Raw genomic sequence first — 10,185 nt, forward strand, 5'->3', positions numbered from 1 at the left:
TCTCCTAAAAATAATAAATGATATTTAATAACAACTAAGAATAATAAATAATATTTTCCCACAATGGTCTTCTAAAAGATGCCTTTGGTCTCTTCATTGTTTTCTTTCTCATTTTATTGATGGAAAATGCCGCAATAACAGCTCAAATATGCCTTTATCTCCAAAGTTTTATTTTTTATTAATTGATGTGAAACGACCTCTATCAAAAACCAATCTCATAATATTATAATGAGAATTTCATATGGACAATAGAGACAAATCTCAATCCATCTAATAAGTCAATACACTGGCCAATCTGTCTAAACTTTATAAATTCCCCAATTTAATTTCCGTGACACAGATTGGAGCAACATGTTTTCTGCAATGGATGTGCAGACCGAACAGCTCAGTAGTGCTATTCAGAGGCTCTTGTCCAACGGAATAAACAACCTGAAGGTGCAGGAAAGATATATTCTCCCTCCCCATGAGCGCCCACAGATGTCTCAGATCTCTCAGATGTCTCAGATCTCTTACTCTCAGAGCATCCCTGTGATAGACCTAAAAGATCTGGACGGCCCTAACAGAACAACACTAGTCCATCAAATCCGACGAGCATGTGAAGAGGATGGTTTCTTCCAGGTACACACCTCAATCCATACCCAGCAATTCTCCCTCCCCTCAGTGATCTTTTATCAGACCTGCAGACTATTGAGTCTTTACATCTCTGTTAATATGGTGGTATTGATATAATGACTGGATTAAGTTTCATGTCCAAGTGACTATAATTTTGGTTGATATCAGATAGTGAACCATGGCGTGCCAAAGAATGTCATGGAAAGCATGATGGGGATAGCCAAAGAGTTCTTCGAAATGCCCATCGAAGACCGAGCATGCCTCTACTCAGAGGACATAAAGCAGCCAGTCCGGCTTTCTACAAGCTTCAATCTTAGCAAAGACAAGGTTCTCAACTGGTTGGACTATCTCACGCACCCTTGTCATCCTCTGGAGGAAGTCATCGGCTCTTGGCCTGAAAAACCTGCAGCCTACAGGTAAAATATCAAAGACATAGAACACTAGAATTGATTCATCTTAACCATAAATGGAAAGTGTAACTGGTTTGATTTGGGCTTTTGTTACAGAGATATTGCGGGGAAGTACGCCTGTGAGGTGAGAGCCCTAATATTAAGGCTGCTGGCGGCAATTTCAGAAGCCCTAGGGCAAGATTCCGATTACTTGAATAAAATTCTGGGCAATCATACCCAAGTGATGTATATAAATTACTATCCCTCATGCCCAAACCCAGATCTTACTCTTGGTTCAGGAAGCCATACAGATGCAACTGCCCTCACCGTGTTAATGCAAAACGATGTCAGTGGCCTGCAAGTAATCAAGAACGGAAAGTGGGTTGCTGTGGAACCCATAGCAAACGCGTTTGTGGTCAATTTGGGAGATCAGCTGCAGGTTAGAAAAGATGAGCAGATCTATATATGTTAGTTTTTCTTTCTTTGAATGCAAGAATTTGGTAGTTTTCATTCAATTTGTGTTTTGTGTGATTTCAATGTATTAGGTTGTGAGCAATGGGAGATTTAGGAGCGTGCAGCATCGAGCAGTAACGAATATGCAGAGTGCACGCATATCAATTCCGACTTTCTATTTGCCTGGGGACGATGCTTTTATTGCTCCTGCAACGAGCATGGTGGATGAACAGCACCCGGCTGTGTACAGAGGATATAAATTTGAAGAGTTCTGGGAAGATTTCTGGAAAGAGGGATCAAAGGGGAAGAGTGCGGTGGATCGTTTTAAATTGGAATGAATAATGATTTGTGTTGTTTGGTGGAGCCATGCTTAATTTGAACAGCCATTTGGCATATGAATCCCACACCGTGTCATTTCAATGAGTACAAATAATACAGTTTTCAATCGCCATAAGCAAGTTATGCAGCCATCTATGTAATATGTAAGTTTGATATTTATATGTGTGCGTTGATTAAATAAATAAAGATATTTCACATTAGATTATTTTTAGATATTGTTTAAATGCAGTTTTATAAATAAAGATATTTCACATTACATTATTTTTAGATATGGTTTAAATGCAGTTTTATAAATATGTTCAGCATTTTAAATTGTATTGATAGGCCTTATCATATTTGCTAAACCTTATTATATTTGTCTAGCAGGATATAACTAATTCAGTTTTTTACCGACTTGTTATTAGTTTTTTTTGATTAAAAAAAATTTAAAATCTAACCAAAGTTTAACATTATGAAATTAAATTTATTATTTAAAAAAAAATTATTTCTATTTTATCTCGAATATGATTAGTTGAAATGTCTTCCATCTTATTGTGTAATGATGCAAAAATTGACTTTTGTTGTGTAATGATGACAAGAATTGACTTTTGTATACTCTATTATTAATTACTATGTACTATATCACTAATTACTATGTACAATAAATATACATAATTTGAAAAATAACATTATATATTAATTACTATGTACCATAAACACAAATGGTTTGCAATTAAATTCAAAAATTCCATTTTCTCATTGGTGTAAAGTATTGAATTGACAATTTTATGCGTTTTATTTTTTTATTTTTAAAAAAAATTTTAAAATATAAAATTGGAAAAAATATGTAAAAATAGTATGTGTACAATTTGTACAAGTTTCATTATATCAATCTATGCTCTAATGACATGATATGTGTACTATAATATGAGCATTATATAAAAAAATTGCCATTATTCAATATTAATTTTTTTCAATGTCAATTATATATATATATATATATATATATAACCTTTATCTACCAAAAAAATGTTTAATTATATTAAAAATAAAAATAAAAAAAGGTTAAACAGATACTCATATAACTCATTTTACAATTTTATTATTGTTTGAAGTACATACAACACATCATGACATTAAAATATTTTATTAAACTAACGCTAACTATGCGGCTTTGTTTGATTTTCTATTTACGTCCATTTGTCAGAACCATGCCCCATTAGATTATATGTTAGACGATTGGAAGGTGTTTAGTCGTTGGATCATGCGAAGGTAGTTTGTAAAAGAGTTATTAAACCCTAACCCATCACTCCCGAACGATTTCAACTTCGTGTCTTCGATTGCAGGCAGTCGGGGCTCACAAGGGGGTATTCCATTCCCCCCAAACGGTTTCAACTTCGCGTCATCAGGAACAATTTTAATTTCAGTTTCAATTTCGTGTCGATGATTGCAAGCAGCAGGTAAACCTTTGCCACAATAAAGAGCTCAACAATGCTACCAAAGGATTCAACGCGGCTAGAGTTGTGGGCAATGGTGCATTTGGGACAGTTTATAAAGGGATTTTGCCTGACGATGGAGCTTTGGTGGCAGTGAAGAGATTTACTTGCAACAATCAAGGGAAATATGATTTTCTTGCAAAGCTCTCAATCATAAGATGCCTTAGTAATCGAAACCTAGTCCATCTACAAGGATGGTGTCATGAGAAAGGAGAGATTCTTTTGTTCTATGATTACATGTTGAATAGTAGCTTGGATAAGATCCTTTTTCAAGGAGGTGGAGGATCGGTGCTGTCATGATAAAATAGATGCAAGATAGTGATGGGGGTTGCATTGCATTGGCATATTTACATGTCGTATGGGAAAAACAGGTGGTTCACAAAGATGTTAAGTCCATTAATATAATGTTAGATGGAACTTTCAATGCAAGGCTAGGAGATTTTGGGCTTGCTCGGTTTATAGGGCACAATAAGAGCCTTGATGCAATTTTAATAACAAGAACAATGGGGTACCTTGCTCCTAAGTATTTATTCTCAGAAAAGGCCTAAGACAAAACATATGTTTTCATCTTTGGGGTAGTCGTTTTGGAAGTTTCTTGTGGAAGAAGAGCTATTGAAGCAGATACGCGACCTGGATAGAGCAATTTGGTTGATTGGATTTGGGGTTTGCATAGAGATGGGAAGCTTCTTGAGGCCTTAGACTTAAGATTGAGAGGAAATTTTGACGAGAACGAAATGAGAAGAATGTTGCTGGTTGGAATTTTCTGTTCACATCCCGATCTTGGAGCTAGACTGACAATGATGCAGGTATTGTAGATTTTGAGTGGAGAAGCTCCAATTCCTCGTTTTCCTTGGCGCAAGCCTAGCATGTCATTTCATTCTAACATTCTTCTGAGTCTTCAGGAGGTTGTCTTTGATTACAATCAAAGCCAGGTTTGCAGTTCCTCCACGAGCATCAAGGATTATTCTTGAATGTGATTGATAATCTTTCAGAGTTCAGTGAGTTCATTTTTCATTCCCCTAATTTGTCATCTCTTCTTGCTTTCTTTGGAATACAGAAGAGCCTGTATTACAAGAAACTGGGTCATTTATTGCATTAAGAAGCTAGTTGCTCAAAGCTTGATGATATTACTGCATGTATATTCTCCATCCAATCCAATCTCACTTGTTGACTTATTAAGGGCAGCTAATTCCATCTTCATTTCATGATTCCAAAGAGAGATGTAAAGTCTCCAGAATCACCGACTCTCAGATATGTGTGCTACACAATTTTTTTGAACAGATCCATTTCCCATTTTGACAAATAAATTTTTATTTTATGTATGAAAAAAATTGTTGAATTTCCGAAAAAAGGTTTGTAATGACATTCAGTTGCATTTCTAACAGGACAGTAAAAAAAAAAAAAAAAAACCCATCTACATGCATGTATCTTTTGAGCATGTACCACACCAGCAATAGTGGACGTCTTTAACTTCTTAGGAATTAGTTGTGCAGCTTCATGCACAAATTGTTGAACTTGGAATTTTATTGGAGGATTTGAGTACCACCTACAAGCAAAGCACATTAGATTTCAATACATCTGATCCTGAAAACATTATTCACATATGCTTTGAAACATGATGTCAAAAACCACAGAGACTCTGCCTACTGGATTGTGCTTCTTTCCAATAATAGTTGAGTGAAACTGAAAATTATTGATAGCTAAGACCATATTTACATTTTTTGCAACAAATTGTTAATTGAGAATTTAACATGATGTCAAAAACTACAGAGACTCTACCTACTGGATTGTGCTTCTTTCCATTAATAGTTGAGTGAAACTGAAAATTATTCATAGCTAAGACCATATTTGAATTTTTTTGTAGCAATTTGTTACTTGAGAATTTTCTGTGATGCGCAGAATTTCTGAGGTCTGTGAAAGGATTGTTCCCCCTTTGAGGAAAAGGATTCGACTGGAACAAAATATTCTTCCTATAGGTAAATTTTGTACAGGATTAACTGCCCTTCCAATTTCACATGTAAACAATGGTATACGTTCCATTTTGTGGGTATAAATCCTGTACACATTGGCTATTATGGTGGTGGTGAAATGTTGTCCCATTTGCTTTGTGATCATTGGTCTTCCAGAGGAATTTCACAGATTGCAGGAACAATAATGACAAAAAGGTTTCCAAGTTTCTTGTATGTGATCAGAAATTTACAATATTATTGGGAAGTTAGTTCTATCTGTTACCAAGAATGTAATTAGCTTCCATCAACAAAATAATTTATGAAAACTAGTTCATGACTTTTAATTTTACAACAAAGCTTTTATTCAAATGTCCTTATCAACTAATTCAAAATTCTTAGGGGACAAACATTTTAGTCTTGAAGGTAAACCATAAGAATATCCATTTTTGTGTGTAAGTATAATTCTAGTAAATATTTTATTATGACCTTTTGCATTATTGGTTGATGCATCGTAAGCCTAAGCCTATAGTAGCGTGTGCTTCTTCTTCCTATGTAATGTTGCATCTTCTTTCTCATTGCACTAAGATAAGTGAGGGATGTTCTACAACCCTATATGAGGGAGACGTGTAATAACAAAAGTAGTGTTCTAGCTACTAGCATAGACAATGTTATTAAACTATCGGATATCTATTGTATGTTTCATGTTATAAATTGCAATATTTTGTCAGTTGTCATTACAATGATTACAAATTTTAATTTTTGTGTTATAAATTGCAGTGTTTTGTCAATTGACATTACACTGATTACGAATTTTGATTTTTGTGAAGTTCAATTGTTATTAGCCGTGAGTTCATTAAGAAAGTAACATTAAAGGAGGAGAATGCTTAATGCTAAGGTTATTTATCTTTTATGGCTGGGTTTCAATGAAGCACATTAAAGCAGGTGCAAACTAATGATGGTTTATCTTTTGGGATTTGTTTTATCTCAAAGGTTGAATCTAACATTCAGTTGCATTTCTAACAGGACAGTACAACAAAAATAAAAATAAAATCCATCTGCATGCATGTATATTTTGAGTATGTATCACACCAGTAGCAGTGGATGCCTTTAACTTCTCAGGAATTTGCTGCGCAGCTTCATGCACAAATTGTTGAACTTGGAATTTTATTGGAGGATTTGAATACCACCTACAAGAAAAGCACATTATATTTCAATATGTCTGATCCTGAAAAGATTATTCACATATGCTTCAGAACATGATGTCAAAAACTATAGAGACTCTGCCTACTGGATTGTGCTTCTTTCCATTAATAATTGATTGAAATTGACAATTATTCATAGCTAAGACCATATTTGCATTTTTTTCGCAGCAAATTGTTACATGAAAATTTTCTGTGATGTGCAGAATTTCCGAGGTCTATGGAAGGATTGTTCCTGCTTTGAGGAAAAGGATTCGACTAGAACAAAATGTTCTTCATATAAGTAAATTTTTTCAGGATTAATTACCCTATTTCATGTGTAAACAATGGTATACGCTCCATTTTGTGGGTATAAATCTTGTACACACTGGAAATTATGGTGGTGAAAAAATGTTGTCCCATTTTCTTTGTGATCATTGGTCTTCCAAAGGAATTTCACAGATTGCAGGAATAGTGATGACAAAAAGATTTCCTAGGTTCCTGTATGTGATCAGAAATTTACAATATTAATGGGAAGTTGATTCTATATGTTACTAAGAATGTAATTCGCTTCCATCAACAAAATGATTTATGAAAAATAGTTCATGACTTTTAATATTACAACAAAACCTTTGTTTAGATATCCTTATCAACTAGTTCATAATTCTTAGGGGACAAACATTCTAGTCTTGAAGGTAAACCATCAAAATATCCATTTTTGTTGTGTGAGTATAGTTCCAGTAAAGATTTTATTATGACCTTTTGCATTATTGGTTGATGCATCGTAAGCCTAAGCCTATAGTAGTATGTGCTTCTTATTCCTATGTAATGTTGCATCTTCTTTCTCATTGCACTAAGATAAGTGAGGGGCGTTCTACAACCCTGTATGAAGGAGATGTGTAATACCAAAAGCAGTGATCTAGCTGCTAGCATAGACAATCTTATTAAACTATCGATATCTATTGTATGTTTCATGTTATAAATTGCAGTATTTTGTCAGTTGTCATTACATTGATTACAAATTTTATTTCTTGTGTTATAAATTGCAGTGTTTTGTCAGTGTACATTACACTGATTACGAATTTTAATTTTTGTGAAGTTCAGTTGTTATTAGCTATGAGTTCATTGAGAAAGTAACATTGAAGGAGGATAATTGATTAATGTTAAGGTTATTTATGTTTTATGGTTGGGCTTCAATGAAGTAGATTAAAGCAGGTGCAAACTAATGATGGTTTATCTTTTGGGATTTGTTTTATCTCAAAGGATGAATCTTGCCCATGAAAAGGAAGGATCTTCTCCAAAAGATTGCATTTTCCATGGAAGGCTTTCATTTTCGATTCAAAAGCAGTGATCTAGCTGCTGGCATATATAGTGTTATTAAACTATCCATATCTATTGTAGGGATCAGATTCAAAACAAGTTTGCAAGTCCCGTTAGAGAGATTGGCAATTATTTTTAGCAATACATATTTTTGTAAAGAGTAACATTTATGTGATTGTCTTGATTCAAATGGTAGAGTTTTTGGTAGTATCTACTTTAAAGTTAGTTGACAAATCTTGTGTTGTGAGTAAATACTTCACTATGACACATCAAAAGTATTTATGAAGCTAAAATTTAAACTTTTACCATACTCTCAAAGCCAACAAGTGGGATGTTTGTAAGGGATTCATTGAACCAATAAGCATACATCTCAATAACTTCCATGGGCTGACACAAAGTGGTAGAAAGCATTTTAACTACCTGAGTTTTTCTGCTACTAGTCTCTTTTGCACTTTGTAGGTCAACTCCAGCTTTACTTTCAATTTGGAGTGAACTTGTTCTATTTAAAGACAACCTCAAATTGTATTTACTCATGAGGGAGACCTATGCACCACTGTTGGGGTTAATGTACCCTAGAGAGGATCAACTAGAGCCTAGAAACATTTTTCAGGGGCCATTGGGTTGCAGAAACTCAATAGAGATCGACAAAGAGGGTGATAAAGGTCATGCCAGTACAACTGTACCATATGACTAAATGAAGAAAGAAACAAAGAACAAGATGGAGGAAAGTACATGCAAGAATTCAGTCAATGTTGGGTCCCCACTAAGTTCAAGCCTTACACTTCAATACATTTGACAATTGAATGCATGCACTTACACACATGTTTCCTAGGCTGTGATGTCCCAACTTCATTGCTGTTGCTTTGAGGTTTGGAATATGAGCCCTCTTGAAATATTCAACAGTCTACTATAGAGTTGAATTCATTGTTGGTAATGTTGGGTTGTGTTATATTCTTTCCACGACTAGCCTACCTAGTTAACCGAGGAGTTAGAGGGGGGCGGAGCCCCCCCTTTGTTGCGTCGATTGCACAAAGAGGGGGTCATAAGGGGTTTTAGGGGGGCGGTTAGCCCCCCTCTACGGAGTCCGGGGCAGGGCCCCTGAGATTTTTTTTTTTGGACCCTATATTAGGTGGGTGGACCTACCTATGGTTTTGTGTATGGTTTTCGCACATGGTTTTGGGCGCAAAGGTTTTCGGTCCATGGTATTGGATGCTTCGACATGTATATATATGTATTGTAACATCGAAAGGAACATGATGAAAAATCAATCTAGTAGTCCTGGTTTTGGAATCCACAGGAAAATACCTGTGTATATTTGTTTTATGGGTTATGCTCTCACTATTGTTTATTTTTTGTTTTTAGAATTTGTATGCAGTTAATTTCTCTAACGGGGTTAAAACCTACATTTGGTATCGGAGATGTTTTGGCTTCAAGGGGATGCCTTTGTTGCTGAGGGGTTTCACTCGGGCCTGTGGTAGACCCTGTTCAGTGGGAGATCTGCGGGATTGATTTTGGTGGTGAAAGAAAATGGCGAACAGTGGAAAGATAGAGATCGAGAAATTTAATGGTCAGAGTTTTGAGTTGTGGAAACTTAAGATGGAGGATCTGTTGGTGGATAAAGATCAGTGGATTGTGGTAGATCCGAGTACTAAACCAACGGGAGTGTCTGATGAAGAATGGAAGAAGTGGGATCGGAAGGCAAAGAGCACAATATGATTGTGTGTCTCAGATTCAGTATTGCTGAATGTATTAGGGGAAGCTACGATAAAGGCTTTGTGGGACAAGTTAGGGACTTTGTACCAATCTAAATCTCTGGTGAATAAACCGTTCCTATGGAAAAAGCTGTGTAACCTGAGGATGAAAGATGGAGACTCGGTAACAGAGCATATGAACACATTTAATACTGTGGTAAGTCAGTTATTATCTATTGATATTAAAATTTCAAATGAAGATAATTGCATCAATTTTTTGTGTTCTCTACCAAATTCGCGGGATAGTCTGGTTATTGCAATAGGTAGCAATGCAACTACCTTGCAATTTGATGAAATAGTCTCATCCTTGCTGACGAAGTAGATGAGACGAAAAAATATGGAGAGCCAGAATGGTGATGCCTTGTCTGTACGATGACGGTCCCAGAATAGAAACAAAATTAAGTCATCGAGTGGGAGATCTAAATCTCCAGGCAAACTTGTTAAGGTGTGTTGGAAATGCAGAAAGGAAGGGCACTACAAAAGGGACTGTAAATCTAAAGCTCCTGACAAAGGAAAGAGATCTGATGATGCTCCTTTTGCAGAGGCAAAAACCACCTCAAATGAAGGTGGGGATGTGTACTTGGCTTCTTCAAGTACACATGTAGATCATGAGGCATGGTTGATTGACTTAGGTGCATCCTTTCACTTCACTCCTCATAGAGAGTGGTTATGTGAGTATGAGAAATATGATGGTGGTGATGTCTTCTTGGGGGATAACA

General features: G+C 35.6%; 1 protein-coding gene across 1 annotated transcript; it reads left to right on the forward strand.

Moving 5' to 3' along the window:
• The first annotated feature begins 250 nt into the window (after positions 1-250).
• Positions 251-1,945, forward strand: LOC149150159 (protein DMR6-LIKE OXYGENASE 1-like). The gene is made up of 4 exons (XM_089440367.1): positions 251-618; positions 781-1,028; positions 1,119-1,440; positions 1,547-1,945. Exons 1-4 carry the CDS (start codon positions 352-354, stop codon positions 1,790-1,792), a joined length of 1,083 nt encoding a protein of 360 aa, XP_089296493.1. The 5' UTR covers positions 251-351; the 3' UTR covers positions 1,793-1,945.
• Positions 1,946-10,185: the final 8,240 nt, after the last annotated feature.

Source organism: Pinus tabuliformis, chromosome 9, assembly GCF_031772625.1.
Source record: "Pinus tabuliformis cultivar Carrire ecotype Pingquan chromosome 9, CPIR1, whole genome shotgun sequence".
NCBI classification, from domain to species: domain Eukaryota; kingdom Viridiplantae; phylum Streptophyta; class Pinopsida; order Pinales; family Pinaceae; genus Pinus; species Pinus tabuliformis.

Excerpts from the sequence above, each read along its gene's own strand:
- LOC149150159 (XM_089440367.1), top strand. The coding sequence starts at position 352 with ATGTTTTCTGCAATGGATGTGCAGACCGAACAGCTCAGTAGTGCTATT. Across the intron at positions 619-780 it reads AAGAGGATGGTTTCTTCCAG|ATAGTGAACCATGGCGTGCC; the intron begins GTACACACCTCA and ends GGTTGATATCAG. Across the intron at positions 1,029-1,118 it reads GAAAAACCTGCAGCCTACAG|AGATATTGCGGGGAAGTACG; the intron begins GTAAAATATCAA and ends CTTTTGTTACAG.